We start from the raw sequence: 27,693 nt of genomic DNA, 5'->3' as shown, positions 1-27,693 counted from the left end.
TTCTCCTGCCATATGCTGCGTAAAAAGAGCAGCGCTGAGTATGTTTTCAGAAGAAACATATGTCTTCATGTTGCTGTCAAACTGCAGAAGGGTATGTGATTAGGAAAAGTGAGAGGTAACAGTATCTCAATAGAAAACATTCACGGAAGTGCTGGTTTAACCCACTACAGATACGCTGCAGGCATCATGTTATCTTTGTCTGATTCATGTCTGGTCATTTTTAAAGCTATTGACAAATGTAGCAGAGCTGGAGTGATCCATGTGCTACTTTTTGTAGTTTGTGTGCAGTATGTCAGATATGTAATAAAAAATAATGAATGCATCCTAAAATAATAAAGATCTGCCAAATTTATATAGCAAGTTACACTCAGGCCTCGTTCGCACTTCACTGACATGTGCTGTCCGAGTTCTGCATGGACAGCACATTTATCCATTGATTTTTAATGTATTTATTCCCACATAAGTGATTTCCACTGACTGTGAAAAATCATGGGCTCATGCACTACTTTGGTCCATGATGAGGTCCAAACATTCCCATTAAAATCTGTGGGTCCATGAAAAACCCCTGACACAACCTAGATGGCGCCTGTTGTCCGTCAGTGGTTTTTCACGGAAAATAGGGAGGCAGTGCTCTGGAAATTAAAGAGGATCTTTCATGTTTTTTTTTATTTTTATTCTAGATTAATACCTTTACTTGCCACCCTGCCTGTTTTTTTTTAAAAATATCGCTCCTACGCCCTGCTGTGCCCCCCTGTAGTTTTCCTGCTCAGCTTTTTTTTTTTTTCCCCTGGCTGTGACGCTCTCCGTTGTGATTGGACCGCGGCACAGCCAGGGAAAAAGAGACGCCCATTGAGAAACCCTGGTGTCTCCTCCTCCCTGTACCGATGCCCAGTATTAACATACTGAGCGGGAAAACTACAGGGGGGCACAGTGGGGCGTATTAGCAATATAAAAAAAAAAACAGGCAGGGAGGCAGGATCAGCAAATAAAGGTATTTATCTAGAATAATAAAAAAAAAACATGAAAGGCCCTCTTTAATTTCCAGCTGAGCATTGTCCATGCAATATGGATGACACACAGAGGGCAGAAAATGGACACATGGACTAAACACGGATTCTTCACACGGACGGATTTTCCGGAGATGTGAAACAGATGTGGAAATGTGAATGAGGCCCCTCCAAGGTAACCAGGAAAAAAGCCCAAATGGAAACTGTATAGTAATAAATTCATAAACTTGAAGTGCACCAGTAAGCACCATCTACCCTGTTAAATTAGGCATACTGCCTGATGAGGTTGATCCTGCTGATTACGATAATATCTGTCTTGTGAAAATCAGTGGTGGCGTTCCTGATAATAAAGGCGTCTGTATTCAGAGGGGCGGGGCCTATCCCCTTGGCGCACCTCGGCTCCTTAGCTTTCCAGTGCTGGCCACGCCCCTCGGTGCACTGAAGCCCTCTTTTGCATTAAAAAAATGAAAATAAAATGTGTTTTCCGGGGAACGCAGCAACTGATTTTCACAAGACAGGTATCATTTTAATCAATGGGATCAACTCTACCAGACAGTATGTCTTGGTTGATCCTGGCAAGAGGAACTCGGGATATTGATAAAATATAACACATAGATTTGGTGTATTCATTTATTTTACATGGCTGTGTGCATGTGTGCTGAACACAAACAGGGTAACCTGCCACTAGGCACCCATAGTTTATCTCTCCTGAGTACAAAGGGATTTCACGTGGTTAAATCCAACAGAAAATCTGTGGGAAAGTTGAGATATCCCCTTACAAATTAGATGGTCTGTCAGGCCGGCATTAGTCCAGTGTGTATGGCCACCTTAAAGGGGTTTTGTCACTTCAGCAAGTGGCATTTATCATGTAGAGAAAGTTAACAGAAAACACCTACTAATGTATTGTTATTGTCCATATTGCTTCCTTTGCTGGCTTCATTCATTTTTCTATCACATTATACTATACACTGCTCATTTTCAGGGGTTGTGACCATCCTACAGTGCAGCAGTGGTGGTCGTGATTGCACACTATAGGAAAAGGCATCAACCTCTCTGGTAGCCGGGACTGCAGGAATGCACATACGCTGGTGCTTTGTCCTATAGTGTGCAAGCACGACCACTGATGCTGGATTGCACGCTGGTGGTAACAATGGATACAAGCAGTGTATAATGTGATGGAAAAATGAATCTAGTCGGCAAAGGAGGCAATATGGATAATCACAATACATTATTAAGTGCCCTGTATTAAATTTATATTATAAATTCCATTTGCTGAAGTGAGACGACCCCTTTAAGTCCTATAGGCTTTAGGGTGCATTCAGAGTCAGGAGTGGATCTGAAAGTCAGATGTAGAAGATTTATTGCTAAAAATGTAAGCTTATCCCATCAAAAAAATACTCTGCGGATTTCCCATGCTCTCTCTAGTTTGACTAAATTCTGTTTTTGTACTGTTTTTGTAATTTGGACAGAAAATAAGAAAATGTCCTTTTAGTGTGCACTATTAGGCACCATCAGCGTTCACCAGGACTGTAGAATCCATGACATGGCCCTCCTCCATTGTTATCAGGTCCTGTCACACCACTGCTCACGTTACTCGGTGAAGAATATAATTAGATCTGCCTGGTGGCTATTTGGGGGAAATGTACATGGTTCTAGCCACAGTAGTCATGCCCCTCCTGGCAGCCCATGGTGCACTCTGCAGTCATATGTCATAGTACAGTAAGGCCTCTTTCACACGGGCATGTGCGCCCCGTGGTCGTGCTGCGGCCCGCAATGCACGAGCACAGTCCGTGGGGCAGCCACAGCGGATCGTGAACCCATTCACTTGAGTGGGTCCGCGATCCAGCCGTTCCGCAAAAAGATAGGACATGTTCTATCTTTTTGCGGAACGGAAGTACGGGACGAAACCCCACGGAAGCACTCCATAGTGCTTCCGTGGGGTTCTGTTCTGCACCATTCATCATCTCCGGATTTGTGGACCCATTGAAGTGAATGACTCCACATCTGTGATGCGGAGTGGCACCCGTGTATTCAGGATCCGCAAAGGCGGTCCGCAATATAGCCATGTGAAAGAGGCCTAAGTTGCATTCCCTCCCCTTGTCTAAAAGCTAGATTATTTGTATAGATTTTTTTTGAACTTCCCTATTAAAATCCAGAGTTTAAACTATTTTACTTTTTATTAAAGTATATCATAGAAGTAGTGAAGTGTTTTCTCTTTCTGAGCAGAGTCTTTTAACTGTAATTCAGTGAAGAACAGATTTTACACCTTGGAGAACGTTTTGTCTTTTGCGGCTGGCAACGTTACATCTTGAAAGGCAGCCTCTCTCCTTATATATTTAGACTTGGACAAAGTCACTGCTTTGAAGGTTATTCCTCTCTATGGAAGGATTCTGGGGATAGTGTAACTTAACATACCGTCAGCTGTCACTCATCCTTACCCGTCGTCACCAATTCCACCAGTGGTCCCCTGGCTCTGTTTAGTATGGAATATACTGGAACTGGTCTGAGCAGTTTCTGTAAGAGGGAGACGAGCCTTCTCCTCAAGGTATTCTAAGTTCGGTGTGTACCTGTGACAGTAGCGCCATGACGGCTATTAATCTGAAGAAAGACGCCCATGAGCTCCTAGGCCAGGAACAGCACGCTCACTTCTAGGATTATCCATAAACAGTACGTGCCAACCCCAGTACCCTGAAGTGCACCTCTCCTCTGCAGTATCTGCAATCCATTATTTGCTAGAACCTAATGAACCCATTATTTATTATATTTTGTACCTGTCAGTTTGTAGTTTGATGTGTTTCGATATGATCAATCATTGGTCCATACTGCAGTCTTTTGCTGAGGATCTTCTCACATGTATTGCCGCTATTGATATCAACATGTGAAACCCAATAGGCTTAGGCTATATAAATTCTATTTATGGCCTTTTTTTTTTTTTTTTATATTATTTTTAAAATATAACTTTTATTAAATCTCCTAATATAAGAAAAAGGAAAATGCAAACCCTATAAATGCTTAAAACTTGCAAGCTGTTTTGTTTGGCTGTGAGATGTGATCAAGCAGGGTCTGCAAACTCCATACGAAGGGGTATTTACATTCATACCCTCCCTTTAAACTAAACGCCGCTGCTATTTTAAAATAAGAAACAGAGCTCCCCCAACATGTTTCGCCGTAACCGGCGTCCTCAGGAGTATCGGAGCTAAGGACGCCGGTTACGATGAAGCATGTCGGGCCGAACGCTCAAAGTTTTGATCTAGTATTTTCAGGTGGTTTCATAATGACGGGGCAGGAGCTCTCAGCTGACTTGTATGCCTTCAGTTGGGCTCTGCTCTCCTGAGAGCCATAGACTTTCTGTGAACCTGGGCTCTGCTTTCCGATATGAGCTAGTAGAGCCGATCAGAGACAAAGGGCACAGCACTTAGCAGTTTTAGTGATCAGTTGGGGTCTCAGCACGCAGACTACCACCAACCAAAATGACTAACTTGTCAAAAGGTTGACTGGTTCTCTTTAAGAATGTGTCTGAGTCTTGCTTTCCGCAGCCCACTGAGTGTGATTACCTGCAGGACATATAGAGCTTAGTGTCACTGCAGTTTTATTTTTCACTTAAAGGGGTTATCCTATGGCTAATGTAAAAAATAAAAATCAAACATCATATAGTACATGACAACCTCCTTCTAACGAAGCTAGAACCGGCCCTGTACCTCACATGGATCCAGAGATCTCTCCTTTCATCGCTCCAATTGCACTGCTAGATTTATATCAAGCTGGCAGCTTAAGGGAGTGTCTTTTCTGCTGCAGCTAAGAGGGCGTGTCTTTTCTGCTGCAGCTAAGAGGGCGTGTCTTTTCTGCTGCAGCTCAAGGGCGTGTCTTTTCTGCTGCAGCTCAAGGGCGTGTCTTTTCTGCTGCAGCTCAAGGGCGTGTCCTTTCTGCTGGAGTTCTCTCCCCATCACAGCTCAGGAGGCAGTTGAAGGATAAAGCTGAGCATGTGGGGCCACCTCGGTGAGCAGGACAAAGAAATAAGAAAAAAACAAACAGCAGGTGGCGCTATAAAGATACATTTTACTGAATTCACAGAATAACTCAGTAGCTATACAAAATTTTTAATTACACGCAATAACAAAAGAATTCAGATCTAGGTGCTGTAGATTATTTTTTTCGTGGGAAAACCCCTTTAAAGTGCTTCTGTCAGGTTTCCTTTGCTTCCCTTCCTTACAGCATTAGACCTCCTGCACACGAACGTGTGTGCCCCGTGGCCATGCTGCGGCCCGCAAATTGTGGGCCGCAATGCACGAACACCAACCATGGGGCATTCGCAGCGGATCGCAGACCCTTTGACTTTAATGAGGTCCATGATCCGCCCGTTCCGCAAAAAGATAGGGCATGTTCTATCTTTTTGCAAAATGGAAGTACGGGACGAAACCCCACTGAAGCACTCTGTAGGGTTCTTTTCCGCAACATTCCGCATCTCCGGATATGCGGACCCATTGAAGTGAATGGGTCCACATCCATGATGCAGAATGCCCACGGAGCGGCGCCCGTGTATTGCGGATCCGCATATGCGGTCCGCAGCACGGGACACCTACGGTCGTGTGCAATAGGCCTTAGAGACAGAATATGAACTTGACGTTGTATAATTCTTAGTGATTTGATTATTTGAGCATTTTCTGTAAAAGTTGTATAACTGCTAGCAGGACGTAGAGAAAGGCTGTAAGCTCTGCCTTTCCTTGCTCACACACTACAGATTGGCAGCTTTCCCTGTATACAAACTCATATTGGTAAAGCTGTATAGAAATATGTTATTTCATTCATATTATTTCTTCTAGAGAGAAAATGGTCCTTCGAGGTCAGTAAGACCTACAGATTCAGGTAGGTCCTCAAAAGTATCTTTCTAGCTATCTATTTATGACATCCCTCATAGATATTTTTATCTTCTGATCTATGGTCAATAAAGTAAAAATTGTTAAATCATGATTTTTATTTTTTAATAACCTATAACGGTTGTAAAGCTGTTCCTAGGCCACGTGACCGATGAATGTGGCATCACTGGCCTAGGTAAAGCTGAGAGAAGGCTGTGGCACTCACAGGAGCGCCACTACCTTCTCTATCTGCTTGTAGGTCATTGGTATAGGTCATCAGTATAAAAAGAGGATAGGTCATCAGTATAAAAATCTCGGAAAACCATTTAACACCTCAAGGCCCCAGGACGAGCATTCTTGTCCTGCAGTCCTTCCAACCCCCCAATTGCGGTCCGGCAATGAACAGCACGGATCCGGCTGTTACTGACAGCCGGATCCCTGCTGCATCCACCTGCATCGGTGATAACGCAGATGCTGGTGGATTAACCCCTTATATGCCGCTGACCACGGCATATGGGAGGTTTGCGCTTCCTCTCCTTAGCCATTGGGTCACCGCGCTGAAGTGGCGGGGATCCGATGGTTGCCATGGCAGCACCAAGGCGTTGGGGCTCGGCATGTACCGAGGCCCATGAGGCCCAGCCCCCAGGCTGGGTCTCATAGGCAAACTATAAGTGTATTTCTTATAGAAGTGTGTTATACACTGATAGTCAATGCAGTACAATATAGGCGTATTGTGCTGCATTGAAACAGGGATCAGACGCTGTAATGTTGAAGTCCCATAGTGGGACAAAAAAAAAAAAAAGGGTTTTTAACAATAATTTTTTTTTGTTTCAATAAAAAAAAGCCCCTTTCCCCTTTCCCCTTTCCCCTTTCCCATATAAAATTGTAGTAAAATAGAAAAAACTATAGAATAGAACTGTGCTAAAAAAAAGCATTTTTTTGTAGCCTTAAATGCTGTTATTGTGTAAAATTATCCCAGTGAAATCTGCCTTCCAAAAACCAAATAGCGTTCCTTTCCTTCTGCGCCCTTCCGTGTGCCCGTACAGCAGTTTACGACCACATATAAGGTGTTTTTGTAAACTACAGAATCAGGATAATAAATATTGAGTTTGTTTGGCTGTTAACCCTTGCTTGGTTACTGGAAAAAATGGATTAAAATGGAAAATCTGCCAAAAAGTGAAATTCAGAAATTTCATCTCCATTTTCCTATTATTCTTGTCAAACACCTAAAGGGTTAACAAAGTTTGTAAAATCAGTTTTGAATACCTTGAAGGGTGTAGTTTCTAGAATGGGTCCATTTATGAGTGGTTTCTATTATATAAGCCTCACAAAGTGACTTCAGACCTGAACTGGTCTATAAAAAGTGGGCTTTGGAAATTGTCTGAAATATTTCAAGATTTGCTTCTAATCCTTCTAACATCCCAAAAAAAAGAAAATGACATTTACAAATGATCCAAACATGAAATAGACATATGGGTAATGTAAAGTAATAACTATTTTAGGAGGGATCACTATCTGTTTTAAAAGCAGAGAAATGGAATTTTTGAAAATTGCTAATTTTTCAAAATTTTGGGTAAATTTGGTACTTTATTAATAAATAAAAATGAAATATTTTGACTCAAATTTACCACTGTCATGAAGCACAATATGTGACGAGAAAACAATCTCAGGTTGGCCTTGATAAGTAAAAGCGTTTTAAAGTTATCACCACATAAAGTGACACGTCAGATTTTCAAAAAATGGCCTGGTCCTTAATTAAGGTGAAAAATGGCAAAGTCCTTAAGGGGTTAAGTATTTACAATGAACAGGGCAATGATTCTTTGTTAGAAGGAAAATCACATGATGATAACCACAAAAGGTTAATAAATATCAATGCCTGCAAATTTCCCCTGCTGAGAAGACAGCAGGTTGCATTTTATCACCGCCTGTGTTAGACTAATAGGACAAGAATATAAAAACATACAATTAATGCAAATAAAAATGATGGAAGTGCCAGAGAAAGTCATAATTGGTTACATGAATGTAGGTTCATGCCACCATTCCTGCATCCATTTTAGCTCAAGCCTGGAGCTCTGGTTATAGGATTGATCTATCTAGGTTAACCACCAAGCAACTGACCAGTTTCTAATTTGGTCATCAATAGATGTGTATTAGAAAGGTTTTTCCAAGGATATGCCATCAATCGGTGGGATTAGTGGGTGGTCAGTCAATGGGATTTTAGTTCTGAGATGAAAGGGGGCACCAAGAACCCTTTGCCCTTTTTACTGACTAGTCTTGTCCAGGAGCTGTGTCTGATATTACAGCTCAGCCCCATTTGTTGAAGGGGACCACGCCGCAACACAAGACACACTCAACATTGTGAGAATTCCAGTTGTTGGAACTGCAAAAAATAATAATATGATAATGGGAACAGATGGGACATACAGAATCTGTTCTTTACTCTGTAATTATTCAACAAAAGGAGAATGGGTCCCTGCACAGGAAAAATGGAAACATTCCAAAACCTTTTCCTTTGGAAAGTTTTCTGCTGGAATCCGTTCATGGTTGAGTGCCTGGTTTGGCTGTTATCTCCAGCCATGTTTCAATGCTCTTTCATGGGTCCACCGTACTGGGTAGCTACCAATAGATGGAGACAGTATTCTTCCTTCTGAAGGGGAACTCATGTTCATACTTTTTCCATGGACATTGTTTGTAAGACTCCATTATACTGTATCAGCAGGATCTCTCAATGACAGCCAGTACCCCCAATGCTGTAGACAGACTTTTTGAGGTGTCTGCCAACTGAACAGGTAAAAGCAGCATCTCAGAGTGACTGCTCTATTAAACTGTTGTCCTTATATCCCCTTTCTACCCCTGTTAATTAAAGCCAAATAGAATTTTTAGATCTTCAATGAATTTTGGGATTCAAGAGAATAACTCTTTAAGGGCTCGTTCACACGAACGTATTTTGCGTTCCGTATACGGGTTGTTTTCCGTTCCGTGGCCCCGCAAAAATTATGAGTCCTGTCCTATTCTTGTCCGTTTTGCGGAAAAGAATAGGGATTTCTATAATAGGCCTCCTGTTCCGTACCGCAAATTGCGGAAGGCACACGGGCGCCATCCGCGTTTTGAGGATCCGCAATTTGGGGACCACAAAAAATGGCACGGTCGTGTGAACGAGCCCTAAATGTGATATTTTTTTATGTAGGAGAAGCTGTACTTTTAGGTTTAGCAGAGCTTCAAAATCTCATCTCTAAACAGCAGAATAGTTTTAATAATAAATGACCAATGTATGCATTATATGACCGAAGGAGAATGTGCTGTTATGAGGTTTTCATAGATGTGCCTGTAACACAGCACATTACGCCCTGACATTTGTTCACGGAAAATCGTTTAGTTGTTAATTATTAAGTGAACTTGGGACTATGTGCTTTCAATCATATCTGGTCCAAGGTGAATTACTAACTAAGTAAAGAGCACCCGGTCTCCCAGAAATATCCAATAATTAAGCAATAATGATTGGCCTTGTAATAAATCACAACAGGTCCAATTACGAGAAATCTTTGCCATTTTCTAATGAAGGTCTCCCTCACAAAGCTTTAGTATAGGTTAGTGTGGTCCAGATTGGTAAAACGGTGTCCATAGTCAGCTATGTGTCTGTACTACCTTTGCCTTGCAATTTTCTTTCTCTTGGTTTGTATAAAAATCTGCAAAAATGAAGTTGTGGAGTCACCCTCCCCCATTGTCTACTTTATTACAGAAGTATTCTCTCTAGAAGGATTTATGCCACATTTGCAAAAAACGTTTGCAAATACCCTCTTGTAATACAGATGTGTCACGGCTGGCGGTGGGGGAAACCCCCAGCCGTGCGGTGCCAGGAGATGATAGGGTTACCCCTTGGCCGGGACACCAAAGTTAGGGAGCAGGTCACCTCCTATTGCGTCCCTAACGCTGACCCTGTCTCCTATCAGTATGAGCCGACCTTGATGGTAGGAGGACTCATACGCCGGAACCTTACAGTCCCTACGAGCCCTCAAGTCGGCCCTATACTAGGGGACAGAGTCAGACGCCCTACTCCTCCTAGGCACGGAGGAGCCGGGGTCTCAACGGCCAAGCAACATAGGGGGAACATCAACAGACATATGGAAATGACAGGTAAGTGAGACTAGTCCTGCACTTACCTGCCACAGACACACAAACCTGGAACCCATGAACAAGTGCTGAGGTCCACAGCAACATAAAGGACACAGCACACACCAGACAAAACACGGGAAACCAGGAAACCATAAGCTGCACTAACAAGATAACCCCACACACACCTAGATAACACTGTGAAACATAGTATTAACTGACAATGGTTTTATGACCAGAAGGATGGTCCTCACCAGGCAGATGGAGGAGACAGGAGGCTGCTCCAGCCAGCATGGCTGAGAGCAACCTACTGAAGCCTGCAAGAGACTCAGGCTATATAGGCCAAGTGGCCACACCCAAACGGCCAGACACACCCAGTGACTCACACACACACTGGGAAGGGAGTTAACCCTTCCTACACCACAGAAGAGAAGGGAAAACACCAACTTAAAGGGAAATAGCACACACACTCACTCACCTGTTACCGCTGGCAACGGCATGCGTGGCAGCCGTGACCTGAAGAACAACCAGCAGGCCGAGACCCTGCCACTACATGCACACAACACCAGACGTTGCCGCGGACCACCGCAGGTGAAGGGAGGTGTCCAAGTGCATACAACCAACACAATCTCGTGCACAACAAACACACAAAGGGAGTGCACATAAACAGACGAAGGACGTGCACACCAAAACACGTTGCCAAGGGCAACCGCACGCATCCCTGTTATTCGCGGCAACCGCACCTGAGGCAAACCACTAAGTGCCCCCAGCTGCGGTTGCGACAACACCAGACCGCGGATAACTGCATGCGGCTCCCAAGGAGTCACGACCGTGACCAGGGGTCGTGACACTCCCTCCCCTCAAAGCCCCCCCAACCGAAAAGGGAAGCTGGTGGGACCAAACAGGGAGGGGGGGAGGGGCAATGCCTGATAACCACCAGTGTCTCCCTCCAGAGCTGCCGCCAACGGACCTGGACCGTACACAACAGTCCCAGGTCGCCAGCCAACAGAGCAGACTGGAAGAGAGAACACTGGAGGCACTGCCAGATAGATGCCCGTATCTCCCCCGGAACTGCCGCCAACAGACCTGGACCGTACACAACAGTCCCCAGGTCGCCAGCCAACAAAGCAGTCCGGAGGAGGAACACAGGACACCAGACCGATGCCCGTATCTCCCCCCAGAACTGCCGCCAACAGACCTGGACCGTACACAACAGTCCCCAGGTCGCCAGCCAACAAAGCAGTCTGGAGGAGGAAAACAGGACACCGCGTCCAACTCAGGAGGATGTTCCTACTCCAGGTCGCTGCCAGCAGACACTCCCCAACCAGCACACCTGCCGGAACACCGAAGGAATGCTGCCAGCAGACGACCAGAGATAGGAACCCTGAGAGGGACGAGGGGTCACCAACACGGACACGGTTAGCAAGGTGGCGGGGAAAAGCCACCAACCGCGCCGTTAACGGTGAACCCCGTAACGCTCTCCCTCCGGAGAACGCGCATGCACCCCAACGGTCAATGGATGCATGCTTCACCCTCTTACGAAGGAGACCAGGTGAGGTGCCAGTTCTGGTCATACTGTCACGGCTGGCGGTGGGGGAAACCCCCAGCCGTGCGGTGCCAGGAGATGATAGGGTTACCCCTTGGCCGGGACACCAAAGTTAGGGAGCAGGTCACCTCCTATTGCGTCCCTAACGCTGACCCTGTCTCCTATCAGTATGAGCCGACCTTGATGGTAGGAGGACTCATACGCCGGAACCTTACAGTCCCTACGAGCCCTCAAGTCGGCCCTATACTAGGGGACAGAGTCAGACGCCCTACTCCTCCTAGGCACGGAGGAGCCGGGGTCTCAACGGCCAAGCAACACAGGGGGAACATCAACAGACATATGGAAATGACAGGTAAGTGAGACTAGTCCTGCACTTACCTGCCACAGACACACAAACCTGGAACCCATGAACAAGTGCTGAGGTCCACAGCAACATAAAGGACACAGCACACACCAGACAAAACACGGGAAACCAGGAAACCATAAGCTGCACTAACAAGATAACCCCACACACACCTAGATAACACTGTGAAACATAGTATTAACTGACAATGGTTTTATGACCAGAAGGATGGTCCTCACCAGGCAGATGGAGGAGACAGGAGGCTGCTCCAGCCAGCATGGCTGAGAGCAACCTACTGAAGCCTGCAAGAGACTCAGGCTATATAGGCCAAGTGGCCACACCCAAACGGCCAGACACACCCAGTGACTCACACACACTGGGAAGGGAGTTAACCCTTCCTACACCACAGAAGAGAAGGGACAACACCAACTTAAAGGGAAATAGCACACACACTCACTCACCTGTTACCGCTGGCAACGGCATGCGTGGCAGCCGTGACCTGAAGAACAACCAGCAGGCCGAGACCCTGCCACTACATGCACACAACACCAGACGTTGCCGCGGACCACCGCAGGTGAAGGGAGGTGTCCAAGTGCATACAACCAACACAATCTCGTGCACAACAAACACACAAAGGGAGTGCACATAAACAGACGAAGGACGTGCACACCAAAACACAGTTGCCAAGGGCAACCGCACGCATGCCTGTTATTCGCGGCAACCGCACCTGAGGCAAACCACTAAGTGCCCCCAGCTGCGGTTGCGACAACACCAGACCGCGGATAACTGCATGCGGCTCCCAAGGAGTCACGACCGTGACCAGGGGTCGTGACAAGATGTGTCAGCCTTGACCGTTTCTTGAATTTAGCTAAGGTCTTGAAAGGATTTGGTCTTCAACCGTCCTCAACCACAGAGCAGAAGAAAATAACATAGACTTATATCAGATAGATAGCTTGTGACACAGTATCACAAAATCACGTTTTTATAAAGAGCTGATAATCTTGCGCCACACATCTTGTGATGTGAACCATGTTGAACCAGGAGCAAATGTAAGAAAGGCCACATCTGTAAGTAAGGCCAATAGGTGCAGAAAATAACGGATAGGAAACACAATCTATATTGAAAAACATGTATGAATAGTATGGATAATTCTATACTTGGTCACTCTTTTATTGAATTCACTTTGTCAAATGTCTGTCCTGCTAGAGTTGCCTCAGGCATCTGTTAATGCTGATACAGTACCCCACAATAGGGTACTTGCAAACTGTTTCTTGTTGTATAATGTTGTGATGTATTGTATAACCCTGTATAACTTTGTATGGACCACTCAGGGTTAACAATCCTGACTCTGCCCCTGTAGGACGCTAGATAATGGACTTAGGTCCACCACTAGTTCAGTGTAGTGTATTAGCTGAGAAAACTGAGAGCAGCTACATGTGTTCACTCCTTTGAGCTTTGCATCAAGGAAGCCATCTCTACTTTACAGTGCTCCTAAAAGAGAGAGAAAGAAGGTCTAGAATCTGTAAGGCCGAGCATTAGAGCCAGTTAGCAACGTATTTACTGTTTAGGGTGATAGAGACTTTACTGCAGTGAGAGGGACATTGCTAATACACCCTTCCACACTTTGGCATGGTCCTAGCTAGCCAAATAGGTGTATACCAGATTTAGCATGTTGACACATTTTGGTGGCTATTTTGTACATTTGTTGAGTCACAAATGCAGAAGCCAGATGTTCTTTTAAAGTTTATAATAAAATATTGAAAAGTCAACATTTTAAGCCTTTTGGTGTTTTTGTAGCTTTTTGTGTTTTTTTTTTAAAGCGCTGCATGCTCTGAGGATGGTATTTTTTATTTCTGGCATATTTTTCCCGTTGGTAAATCCTAATTATACCATTGTACAGAAGTAGAGTACATTGAGCAATACGGCTTCTTTCATCCAGGAACAGCACCACACCTGCCTTTAGGCTGAATTGCAATATCGCACACAATATGTGACTATTGTGGTAGTCTTCTTGCGTTGCATTTTTTGTGTATGTAATGGGCCAGGCATATGATATTCCTATGTAACATATGGCCAATGTGAAAGAGTGTACATTGGCATTGAAAGAATGAAATGTGTGTGTCTAATGCAGATGGTGCTGTGTCCTCATGGTGTACGTGACCTTGTGGTTCTATATTTGCAGGTTTTCATCATCTATTATTAGTTTTACCCTGCAAGCTTTCAGCTTAGATTTTTTCTGTATAATACAGTAATATTCAGACCACATGGGAAACACCTCGACGGCATTTGCATTGATAATGGACAGATGAATGCACATCAGTCGGAGCTCTAATATAATGTGCTAAATGCTTGCTAATTTTAACATAAATTCATTTACAGCAGCTGTGTTTTCTGCCAGCGCCAATTAGTGACTTTGTCTACAAATCATTATCTTGCTAATATGAGCTGTTGTAATGCCTAGAAGTTGACCCTGGCATTTTCTAATAATGGAAAATTCTTAAGAGAAAATAACATATACCCACTTGGTTAAGAAGACAAATATAATATGTGGGATGTAGAAATATCACATTTCTAATATATTACGTTTAGCTGGCACATCATGTTAATTTCTCACTACTCTTTGGAAGAAACTCTTAGTAAATAATGTTTGGAGTCTAGAGTGGTTTATATTGGAGGCGGGCAGGTTATTATTCCTGAAGATTGTAGAAATGGGGACTGCAGTCTGTGAGCGATGTGTGGTGCAAGTAGAGAACATGTCAGTCAACTCAATCCATACAGTAATCCATGATGCACATAAGTGTATACAGCTGAAACCAGAAGTTTACATAAACTATATATAAAAAAAGTGCATGTTTTTCTCAAAAGTCAATATCCAAAACGTTTGACCCAAGTCATACAGTTTAAATGCAATGGTACCAAATATTAATGAAATGTATGTAAACTTCTAACATTGCAGAAAGTAATAAAAATGCTTTAAAACATTCTCTCTTATTATTCTGGCATTTGGCAAATAATAATAATTCTAATTGACCAAAAACAGGAAAGGTTTATTCTGATTTCATGTCAGATATTAAGAAAAACCTGCATATGTGTCTTTTTATATAGTGTATGTAAACTTCTGGTTTCAACTGTATATGATTGTAAGCATAAGATAATATTAGTATAGCCAACTATACCATTCCAGTCCCACCTGCATCGTTCTCAACAGTGTATCCGGAGCAATGGTAAAATGTTATGATAGAGACCTGGGTGGTCGGCTCCCTTAATCTCTCCAACAACGTTGAGACAGCTGAGATGATAATTTCATCAGGTACCATAGAATTGAAACCGGCTCAGTATTGTCAGACTGACTTGGACTGAGACTTTGGGACAAAGCAGCAGCCTTGAGATTTTTAGTACCTGGCCTAAATGTTGCCTCAATATTGAATTTAGCAAAACACTTTGCCCATGTGGCCTATCTGGCATTTATCTGTTATGTATTATCTGTAATGACCACTGTATGATGCTTTGCTCATTCTAGGGAATGGCTCCACTCCTCAACAGTCCATATTATGGCTAACAATTCATGGTTACAAATGCAGTAATTTTTCAAAAACCCTCATTTTTCTGTGATGGGAAATACTTTTGAGAAAAATATGCACATGGACCCACAAATGGGTTGTCCCACCTGGACACTTATGGCATATGGATAGGATATGCAATTATTGTCTGATAGGTACAGGTACCACCTCTGGAACTCACTTCTGTCCCAAGAATGGAGACCTGCCGAGAATGGAGAGCTAGCCACACATTTGTGGTTTTCTCCATTGGCTGCTATTTTCAGAAGTACCATAGTGGTGAATGGAGTGCAGGTGCAGAATTCTCTCCATTCACAGTGGGCCTTGTTCTTGAGCGAGGAGCAGGTCCAATCTATATGTCATAAATGACCAGATGGAAAAACCTCTTTTAGGAAAATGGACCCTTAGATGAAATTTCTCCCCAGCGTCACAGCTATCCACCTCTACAATAAATGGCCAGATCAGGTTCAATCAAAACTGGAGATATGTTATTGAGGCCAAAAGCAAATGGGAGGTCACAAATTGTAGACAGGAAACTGTAAGAGAATCCAGAGGAATGGACAGAAATAAGCATAGTAAAGAAATGAATATGCACCAGGGTAGGAAAACATTACTAGCACTGAAGCTAAAGCCTCAAACAGAACTCCTTCTGATTTGTCGGCTATCCAGGCTCTCTGATTGGACAGCCAGCTTGGGTCACTTTGGGCAATCCTCCAAGCTTTCTGATTGGACAGCTGGCTACACCTGCTGATTGGTTGGATGGCTGTGCGTACTGCATACTCACCATCCGACACCCCACCAGCCCTGATGAGAAGTCTATTGCAGTAGCTGCTGGCAAGGAGAGACAACACTGGCGCGTGGCAAGGTAACCTTATTGGAGTCTGAGATCGACATGTAGTCTAAAAGCAACAAGCCCAGACAATGAAACATTAGAAACGTAGATGGACTCCTTAATGAATAATTATTATTAGGAACTACATTTTTCACTAGAGTTTTATTTCATCTACTGTATGAAAGATACATTCAACTTCTTTATAGCTGTCAATAGTTTGGGGAATATTCTCACAATGTTTCATTTTTATCTTTTTTTTAATTCACAGGTTTACCAAAATTGCAGGTTATTAGAACTTACAATGGTTATCCAGCACCTCCAGTGAACAATGGCCCTTCACTCACCATACAGGTTGGGGACACCATTGAGTTAATAAGGGCTGATCCTCACACCCTGTTTTGGCAGGTAGGTGGTGATAATAGAATAGGGTACTATAGTATCAAGATTAAGAATCTCTTTCGGCAGGTTGACCATATTCCCTTTCAGCTCACACCCTCTTTCAGCTCTGGCATTTTAATCGTCATTGGTCTTAGGGTGCATTCAGATGACCTTATGTGTTTTGCGGTTTTGTAAAACACGGATAGCGGCCGTGTGCGTTCCACATTTTGCGGACTGCACATGGCCAGCCCTATGATAGAACTGCCTATTCTTGTCTGTGATTGCGGACAAGAATAGGATATGCGCTATATTCTTTTGCCGGGCCGCGGAATGGAACTACGGATGCGGACATAGTCTGCATCTTTTGTGGCCCCATTGAAATGAATTTTGCACCTGTTCCGCAAAATTGTGGAACAGACGCTGACCCATTCATATGATTGTGTGCATAAGCTCGTAGACTGAGACGACACCTAGACTTGTCACACTACAAAACAATGCTGTGAAATTGCTCTGAAATCACTGTCCATAATGGCATAATTTGCGCAAAAAAAACACTAACAGTACAAATCAAAAGTGATTTATTTCATCTCATATATCAAAAGGTGCACACTACTTTTAAAATGTGACTTTTTAAAATATAAACCTGATTATCCGCCTATTTCTCTCTATTTGCAAGAGGCACTAAAACGCAACTTTTTATAAACCAAAATGCGCCATTTCAGTCACCTCCCTGACAAACCACACTTGAGACTTTTATACTAGTAAGTTGCGACTTTTGTTTCAGACTTGGGACGTTTTTGTTGAATGTCAATTTACTAGATAAAAATAACTGCATCCTGTTTTAATACTTACCTGTCACTTGTTCCCACGACAAGTTGGTTTTCTTTTCATAAAGGCAACGTTTTGACAAAAAGTCGCATATTTATTCCATAAATTTAACTTTTTACACAAACCACCACCACATAAGCTTGGCTTAATTGTCCGCAACAATTTAAGCCATTTCTGATAAGAGGCTAATAATTGAGGCATAATATGTGGCGATTTGATATCACCGCCCAATTTGACATTTAGAACTCATTTCTGGTGTGATGCATTCTTTATGGGGAAAATTCTTGAGAAAACAGTTGATAGATTTGGCGCAAATCAAAATTCCATTCTTTTTGGCGCACTTTATGCCATAATTCTGGTACAACATGCTTAGTAAATGTCCCCCATTGAGTATGTTGAAAGCTGCTTCTAAATCACTGCAGGCAAGTAAGTATTGCTGGAGTGATTTAATTGCTAGAGATAAAGTGAGTAGCTATTAATCTTTATCACTACAAGCTGCGATTTCAGAGCGATTACCAAACTACTTTTTTACTACATGAAAATACCTTAGCAATAAAATCACTGTGAAATTGTAATCTGGAGATTAAGGGGGTCATTTATCAAGCTGAAGTACACCTAAATTAGGCGTATTTAAAGCACATGATTGCGGCACAATGGTTAGTTGCATGGCAATCTGCGACTTTTCCCCGCTCACGCCAGGTCCAAATAAGTGGGCCTGGCATGCGCGGGGTAGGGGACCGGCCGGCAGGCCAGTCTCACTTGCCAATTTCTATGCCTGTCTTACATGAAGAAGTGGCTGAGGATCTGCCAAAGTTATGTAGAGGCCGGCGGCTCTTCATAACTTTTGCGTTCCACCACTAGCTATAGGGCTTTATTTAGACCAGTGTCTAAAACGCCGGTCTTAATAAATGACCCCCGAAATATTGCCAGCCAATTACTAGGCTGCAGTGATTTGGAAGCGATTTTCAGGCAACTCTGCTTTCCCTATGGACAGTGATTTTTTTTGTAATGTGACAGAAAAGTCAGCCTTAGGCCTTCTTCACATGTCCACATCATGTGTATTCCATGGGCCTACGTGAGATGACCAAGGATTGTGATATTGTATTTTAGGACATGCCTTAAAGGAAATGTGTCATCAGAAATTGACCTATTGTTTAACCCCTTCACGTCTGCAATCTGTATATATACGTGATAGCTGCACATACCCCGTGCAGCTACCACGTATATAAACGTTCTGGCAGCTCTTTAATCCAAGCGCTGCAAAGCGCTTGGATTAAAGCTTCTGCCCCTGCCCTGTATGCTGTCACGGACAGCATACAGTGCAGTAATGCCGGCAAGGGACCAATCAGAGTGGCCCCTTGCCGGCAATCGATCCGATTGGTTAGTCTGTGCAGACTAACCAATCGGATCGCGGCAGTGTTAAATGCCGGTTTCAGGCTCTGATCTGCGCTCTGCAGATCAGAGTCTGAAAGCAGATAGTGTACCTCATGCTCCCCGATTTGTGCCCCTCCAAGCACTTAGTGCAGATCTGTGCCCCCTCATCTGTGCCCCGCTGATCTGTGCCCATGCACTTATGCGGTCCGCCGCCTCCCCGCCCCCTGCATTAATTTTCAAGCCGCTCTCCTGCCCGCCTCCCTCGATATTATGGGCAGCCTCCCGGAACCCCCCTCTTTCCTGCGCTGCCCCCCCCCCCGATCCCCCTGCTGTGTGCGATGGCGGCGGCTCAATTACTGAGCCGCCGCCATCAGCAGAGAGTGTCAGCTCTATGCTGACACTCTCCTGTAACCCCTATAGATGCCGCGGTTGCGGCATCCATGGGGTTAACAGAGGGAGGGAGCTCCCTCTCTCCACCATCGGGGCTGCAGCGCTGTGATTGCAGCACCCGATGGTTGCCATGGCAACCGGACGCTTTGCAAAAGCGTCTGGTTGCCATGGCAAAGGCGTCCAGTGCTGCCACCTACAGGCAATCTGGAAGTACTATACTTTGCAATGCAAGAGCATTGCAAAGTATAGTACAACTATCAGCCCCACTGGATCTTCAAGATCCAAGAGGGAACTGATAAAAAAAAAAGTGAAAATAATAAAAGTAAAAATAAATAAATAAATAAAAATGTAAATTAGAAAAAAGAAATTGCCTTTTCCTATAAAAAAATGAAAAAATAAAATAAAATACACATATTAGGTGTCGCCGCGTCCGTAACGACCATCTCTATAAATATATCACATGATAGACCCCGTCCGATAAACACCATAAAATTAAAATTAAAAAAACTCTGCCAAAAAAGCTATATTTGTCACCTTACATCACAAAAAGTGCAACAGCAAGCGATCAAAAAGGCGTATGACCCCCAAAATAGTACCAATCAAACCGTCACCTCGTCCCGCAAAAAATGATACCCTATTTAAGACAATCGCCCAAAAAATAAAAAAGCTATGGCTCTCAGACTATAGAGACACTAAAACATCATTTTTTGGGTTTCAAAAATGCTATTATCGTGTAAAACTTAAATAAATAAGAAAAAGTATACATATTAGGTATTGCCACGTCCGTAACGATCTTCTCTATAAAACTATCACATGACCTAACTCCTCAGATGAACGCTGTAAAAATAAATAAATGAAAACTGTTCCAAAACTGCCAATTTTTGGGTCACCTTGCCACATAAAGTGTAATAATGAATGATCAAAAAATCCTATGTACCCAAAAATGGTACCAATAAAAACCTCAACACTTTCTGCAAAAAACGAGCCCCTGCACAAGACGATCGGCACAAAAATAAAAAACATATGGCGTTCAGAAAACCAATCCAGCACAATTTACCTTCCAAAAACCATATGGCATTCCTTTCCTTCTGCGCCTGCCGTGTGCCCGTACAGCAGTTTACGACCACATGTGGGGTGTTTATGTAAACCGCGGAATCAGGGTAATAAATTATGAGTTTTGTTTGGCTGTTAACTCTCAATGTGTTAAAGAAAAAAAATATATAAAATGGAAAATCTGCCAAAAATGTGAAATTTTGAAATTTCATCTCCATTTTCCTTTAATTCTTGTGGAACGCCTAAAGGGTTAACAAAGTTTTTAAAATCAGTTTTGAGTAACTTTAGGGGTGTAGTTTCTACAATGGGGTCATTTATGGGGGTTTCCACTATGTAAGCCCCACAAAGTGACTTCAGACCTGAACTGGTCCTTTAAAAAGTGGGTTTTGGAAATTTTCATAAAAATTATAAGAATTGCTTCTAAACTTCTAAGCCTTCTAACGTCCTAAAAAAATAAAATGACATTTCCAAAATGATGCCAACATAAAATAGACATATGGGGAATGTTAAGTAATAAATATTTTATTAGGTATCACTTTCTGTTTTAGAAGCAGAGAAATTGAAATTTGGAAAATTGTGAATTTTTCCACATTTTTGGTAAATTTGGGATTTTTTCCTAAATAAAGGTGAAATTTATTGACTCAAATATATGACTATCATGAAGTACAATGTGTCACGAGAAAACAATCTCAGAATGGCCTGGATAAGTAAAAGTGTTCCAAAGCTATTACCACATAAAGTGACGCATGTCAGATTTGAAAATTTTGACCTGGACATTGGGGCATCAATGACCCTTGGTCATGAAAGGGTTAAGGAAATGTGTCACTAAAAACTTTTGTCTATCCAGATAGTAAAACATCTATCCTTTTTTCCTAAACTGATTTTATTTTCTGATTAAAGATTTTTTTATTCTGTTTTCTGAACATGATCATGGGGGCTGCCATCTTGCCTGAGTTGTTCTTAACATTTTTTATATATCTTCCATGTATTTTATCATTTAACTTTAATAGTCTGCGCTACCTGTGTCGTTCATAGCGTGCCCTGCGCTGATGAATGGCAGGAAAAGGCCTACTGATACACCATAGACTTCTTCCAGGGTGCGGGTGTCCACAGAGAGGGCTGTGAGTGCCGCCTCTGGCACTCCTGCCATAGGTTCGCCACCACTGGTCTAGCATGTGTTTTATTTTTAAATTGCTGCATATAAAAATCTCCTCTATGCAAAGATGTTTGCACAAAAAAAAACTGTTTCATTATTCTGTTTCAGGGAAAAAATATTGTCACTGGAGAGCTTGGCTTTTTTCCAAGTGATGCGGTAAAACCAAGCCCCTGCGTAAGTCTGATTATAAGTTATTAACATTAGTTTACCTGCAAAAAATGCTAAGTGCCATAAAAAGGCACAAAGGACTTGATAACTATTCCTCTCTGCCTGAACACCATTGTTTGCATTGTAAATACACCTGAAACTGGCATCATTTTATTGATAAGTATTCCCAGTGACATAGAAGCCGGTCCTAATTTTGGTGCAGTTTTCTTTGGTTATGGAGTACTGCAGCCAGGGAAACCCACTTGTGCTTTGTGTTCATACCCAGCAGTTAGTAGACTAGAGATACAGTAGTAAATGGATGATGTTTGCTACGTCAGTCTGTGTACCAGGTGCTCCATTCCTCAAAGTGTCACTTGTTGCACAGACGTTTAATCAAGCTGTAGTGATACATGAGTGACATATAATCTTACGTGCAGATGACTTACTTATTAAATGGGGCATGAGAGAAGCCTACTGAGAGAAGTTTTAGCTTGGACTCTAAAATGTATTCCCTTTATTTTTCTCACTTATATATCGCTGACCTATTCCGCAGCGCTTTACAGACATTCTTATCATCACTCCCAAGTGGAGCTCACAATCTACGTTTCCTATCACTATGTCTTTGGACTGTAGCTCAGACTTGAACCTAGGTTCCCACCCAGCACTGCAAGGCATCAGTGCTAACCACTGAGCCATCGTATTGCCTGAACCTTTAGGCTGGCCATTACTTAGTCTTTTGTTGACCAAACTCGCCAACAGTGGTGAGTTCAGCCCACACTCTAAGCTACTTTCACCCTGGCGTTTCTGGGTCTGCTTGTGAGATCCGTTTCAGGGCTCTCACAAGCGGCCCAAAACGGATCAGTTCAGCCCCAATGCATTCTGAGTGGATAAGGATCTCTTCCGAAGGCATCAATTTGGCTGCATTTGGTCTCCATTGCGTTTTTTAGACGGTCGCTAAGACGCAGCTTGTAGCGTTTTGGTGACCATCTGACGATGCGGAGCCAAACGGATCCGTCCTGACTTACAATGTAAGTCAATTGGGACAGATCCGTTTTTCACTGACACAATATAGTGCAATTGAAAACGGATCTGTCCCCATTGGCTTTCAATGTAAGTCAAGACGGATCCGTAAATTATAATTTTTTTTATAAATAATGCAAACAGATCCGTTATGAACAGGTTCAAGCATATGCATTATCGGTGCGGATCCGTCTGTGCAGATACAAGACGGGTCTGCACCAAACGCGAGTGTGAAAGTAGCCTAATGTCTATTGGGAGCTCCCGACAGATATATTGAGGAGATCTTTTTCTTCTTGTGGGAGATAATCTGCTGCCAGAAGTGTCTGGCAGCTGCTTTCTCAGCTCTCCTCATAGAATACACATGGAGTTGGGAGAGATATCTATCTGCTGAACGATTGTTTGGCTGGCAACTATTGAATGTGTATGGGCAGCTTTAGGCTGTATATTTACCACACTTATTTTATACATATCAAGCTCCTATGTGCTGTGACTTAAAGGGGTTGTCCCATGAAAAATATTCTACAGTTTTCAAATCAGCACTGGATCTGAATACTTCTGTAATTGCATGTAATTAAAAATGTAGCATAGCCACTGAGTTAGGCCTCATGCACACGACAGTGTCCGCAAATTGTGCGTCCGCTAAAAAAATGCGGCATCCATTTTTTTTGAGGATCCGTTTTTTTCCACAGATCCCTTGTTATAAATGCCTATCCTTGTCTGCAAATGTAAAAAAAGTAGGACATGCACAATTTTTTGGGCTGAAGGAAAAACATAAGCGACGGACGCGGAACACAAATGGATGAACTATCAGCATTTTTTTGCTGATCCATTGAAATGAATTGGTCCCCATCCTATCTGCAAAAAAAACCGGAACGGAGGCCGAGAAAAACAACTGTCGTGTGCATGAGGCCTTATTCAATAAAATGTATCTGTATAGCGCCACCTGCTGTTTGTTATTTTCTTATTTCTTTGTCCGGCTCACTGAGAAGGTCGAACATGCTCAGTTTCATCCTTCAACTGCCTCCTGAGCTGTGATAGGGAGAGCACGGTCACGCCCCCTGAGCTGCAGCAGTAAAGACACACCCTCTGAGCTGTCAGCTTGATATAAATCTAGCGGGGGGAGATCTCTGGATCCATGTGAGGTACATGGCTGGTTCTACCTTTGTTAGAAAGAGATTGTCATGTACTATATGATGTCTGGTTTTAATTTTTTACATCAGTCATGGGATGACCCATTTAAGGGCTCTTTACACGCTTCATAGTAACGATTGTTAGCGATGATCTGGCGGTGTAAAAATCCTTGTTCCTGACTGCAGATTATGCTGTGTAAACACGACCTGCAGTATGGGGAAGAGCGATGGCATTAGTGATCGCCCCTCCCCATACTCTGGAGGAGCTGTAGGAGATCAATGCATGTAAATGCAGCATTCTCCTCCACTAGCGATCAGCAGATTGTCAGGAAGGAATGCTTCCTTCCCAACAATCTGATTGCTTCCTTCCCAACAATCTGATTGTACATCGTCCTGTTTAAAGGGACTTTTAGCCACAGACAAGATCATGGATTATTCTCATCTCTTATCTCTTCTCCCGCAGGAGATGCCAAAGCCAGTAGATTACTCTGGACAGCCATGGTGAGTACATGAAGTGCAGCCTTTGAGCTTCTTTGGTTTGAATCTGTAAGCATCCAGCTATGATTTAGAATGGTGATGATGCAAAAGTCCATGTTTTGGAGTACTTCTGTATGTTTAGCCCAGGGATGGATAAAACACTGTGGACTGTAGGAGGCAGTCACAGTCAAACCACTCTGAGCCAATTAGTTTTTTTTCATGGCCAATTATAAGACCAGCCCAAAAAATGGGCCCCTGTAGAAAAATGTCTACGTACGTTGGACTACAAGGTTCCTGGGATTTATCCAGCCCTGTTGTAGGACATCATTAGCTGAATATATTCATATTATGTTAAGTCTCTTTTTGCAGCTAAATGACTCCACGTCTTCTTCTCAGTCTGTGGTTATTACCTAGTTTACAGTCTTCCTTGTTCCTTCATCACGTCCGTCCTTAATTCGCTTGTTTTATTCTATTCTGAACATGCATGCAAAGTTCTTCTTTTCCTGACGACTACTGCAATGAATCTAAAACAAGCCAGTGTAATATGAAGAGGTAGTCTCTTGTAGTGCAGAGAGAACTTTCAATCACCTTTTAAATACTTACCCTAAGTTCACACCTGAGCGTTTTACAGCACGTTCAAACGCGCTGTAAAACGCTCAACACGTGAAAACCAATGCTTCCCTATGGCCCTGGTTCACACTTGAGCGTTTTACAGCGCGTTTGAACGCGCTGTAAAACGTCCGACGCATAAACAAGTTCTTGAGCTTTTATTGGGGCGTTTGTCGCACGTTTTGGCCCATAGACTCACACTGCAGTCAATCACACAAACGCGCGTTTACTATTGCAAAAAACGCGCATAAAAACGCGCGACAAATACGCACGTAAAACGCGCATCTCAGAAACGCTCAGGTGTGAACCCAGGGTTATAGATGCCTACACTGAATAAGGTTGGGGCTACATGATGATCTTGGCTGCAACACATTTGGCGCAACAAAGGCTCGCTGTGTAGCACTGAAGCCATTGAACTGAATGAACAGAATCACACAAGAAATCAAACGCTGTTGAAGTTTTTGTTATTCTGGGCTCACAGTCAAGGCAGTTTGTGCATTGTACTGCAACCCCATTCAGTTCAATGGCTGCAATGCTGCACTGCGATCCTTGGTCACGCCATGGCTGTCAGGGCCAAGATTGCTGGGTAGCCCCAGTCTAAATGTCATCCACATAGGAAGACATGGTTGTTAGGCAGCTGAAATCTTAATAACATCCAATATCAATAATAATTGTTATGAAACTGTGTGTGTGCACTGAACCTAGGACCACATGTCATGTGAATCCATCTAAGATGTATCTTCATGTAAAATGATCAGAAAACAATATGGGCGTTTTTAGACTAGCTGCCCACATCGGTCTGAAATGGTCTGGAATGTTCACTTTTCTATAAGTCTGGAATTAGTATTGTTATCATGTTAACACGTAGAATATATTTTCCCTCTCTAGGTATGCAGGGGCTATGGGGAGAGTGGAGGCAGAGGTGGAGCTGATGAATAGAGAAAACAGTACCTACCTCATCCGACACAGAACGAAGGAGATCAGAGAGTATGCAATCAGTATTAAGTAAGTCTTGCTGAGCCCTCACAATTTGAACTCAAGTGTTCACAGTGAGGGGGAAAACTAGTGCAATGCAATTTTTTTTCTTTAAGTGAATAGGACTGAGCTGCACTACTAGTGCCCAACCCTTACCAAAAGCACAGAGGTGTGGCTGGTAACCAATGAACGGGGCCAAAGCATAGGTCATCGATATGGCAGTCCTAGAAGAATACCTAAGATTTTTGTGTAGGCCGTTCCGAAAGAGGAAAAAAGCTTAACATAATGTAAAGAGAAAAGTGTAATTTCTCAGTCTGAGCCCTGCTCTTCTTCGATTACCATTTGTCTGGCTGTATATAGGAAAACATTATAGAACTCATTAAGTGATTATTGTGACAAGTTTTGTTAAGATTTTCACACGTTAAAATAAAAGGATTAGAATATTAAAACAATGCCATACTCACCTCACCGATCCCACACAGCTCCTGTTCTGGTGCTTACTCACCCCCCCGCCATTCTCTACCTCCTGTTCCCGATTGACACAGCATTTAGTCAGGTCATCGCTGTGGCCAGTGCTTGCATTTCTTGTGTGGCGTTTGGCATTGTCTGACTACAATGGGCCAATGATTTCTGCATATAGGGGTCTGTGCGGCTTTTTGGGGTCACTTGCGTAAACAATTGTGACTTCTCAAGCACTTTGCTTTCCAGTACCACCTACAGATTTGGAGTGAAAATGTGATGAGAATTTCAGAGTAAATCACTTTTGTGACACATTTATGAAGTGTGACTTTTTAAAAAGTCACAACTCTGCACTAGGCATCCCCCACGTTTACTTACATTGGAGCAACCACATAGCATGCCAAATGTATTATTACTGTGGGCCATTTTCAGACATTTTGCCCAGCAAGTCCAATCCAAAAACTAACCTCAAATATAACTGCAATCATTAATTCCCTCTTTTGCATGCAGCGTTTTTCTTGTCTGGTAGAAAGCCAGCATTCATGCCAGAAGCTGAAGGGCCCTGTTATAGTGAATGGGATCCAGCGGGCCCCAGCAGTGTCTGGCTATGCCAAATACGGCAATTCCGATATTCTGCTCCTTCAGCTAAACAAAATATCGGAATACCTGCCACAGTGTAAGGCCATATGTCATATAAATCCATCTAAAATGTACCTTCATGTGAAATGATCAGAAAAAAATATTTTACTTCAAACAATCAGTTTGAGAAATTAAGAAGTTTAAGAATAAAGAACGATCTCTGATGGCGATAGACAAAAGAGCTGTTCTTCAAAATGGTACCAATAAAACCTATAGCTCGCCTTGAAAGAAATGAGCCCTCACACAGCTCTGTAGATGGAAAAATAAAGTTATGGCTGTCAGTATATGACAATGAGGAAAAACAAAAACTTTTTTTAAGGTTTTTATTTATTTATGTATTTATTTATAATTTATTTTTAAATAGTAAAACATAACAGAAACTATATAAATTTGCTAACACTGTAATCGTACCAACTCATAGAATTAAGATGTCATGTCATTTTTAGAGCACAGTAAACACAAAAACCATGGCGGAATTACAATTTTTTTTTTTGTCACCTAACAAAGATTTTTTTTTTTTCCCCGATTTTCAAAACAATCCACAAAAATAAGCCCTCATATGGCTATGTGAATGGAAATTTTAAAAAGTTATGGCTCTTGGAAACTAAAATGCAAAAAAATAAATTGGTCGGGTGCCTAAACCTCCAATGTAAATCTACTATAGTATACAATGGCTTGGGTTTTAAAGTGAACCTTTCACCACACTGGCCCTATTCAGCTAATTACATGTTTACACTGGTGATGTTTTATTTTATTAAATTTTTTTGAAGTTCATAATCAAGTGTGGAAAAAAAAAACGTAGAAAACGTA

The 27,693-nt window shown here is 42.8% G+C and overlaps 1 protein-coding gene across 2 annotated transcripts in view; it reads left to right on the top strand.

Annotated features, from left to right (window-relative positions):
* The window catches only part of VAV3 (vav guanine nucleotide exchange factor 3), a 207,952-nt gene that overhangs the window by 154,520 nt on the left and 25,739 nt on the right, over nt 1–27,693 (top strand). For both annotated transcript variants that reach the window (XM_044302172.1, XM_044302173.1), the window contains exons 19-23: nt 5,828–5,870; nt 16,517–16,653; nt 21,536–21,601; nt 24,188–24,225; nt 25,699–25,815. In XM_044302172.1, the coding sequence (XP_044158107.1) occupies nt 5,828–5,870; nt 16,517–16,653; nt 21,536–21,601; nt 24,188–24,225; nt 25,699–25,815 (401 nt within the window). The remainder of the gene's footprint in view (nt 1–5,827; nt 5,871–16,516; nt 16,654–21,535; nt 21,602–24,187; nt 24,226–25,698; nt 25,816–27,693) is intronic.

Source organism: Bufo gargarizans, chromosome 7 (assembly GCF_014858855.1).
Source record: "Bufo gargarizans isolate SCDJY-AF-19 chromosome 7, ASM1485885v1, whole genome shotgun sequence".
NCBI classification, from domain to species: Eukaryota; Metazoa; Chordata; class Amphibia; order Anura; family Bufonidae; genus Bufo; species Bufo gargarizans.
The sequence above is the reverse complement of the archived record's forward strand: the minus strand, read 5'-3'. Positions and strand labels throughout refer to the sequence as shown.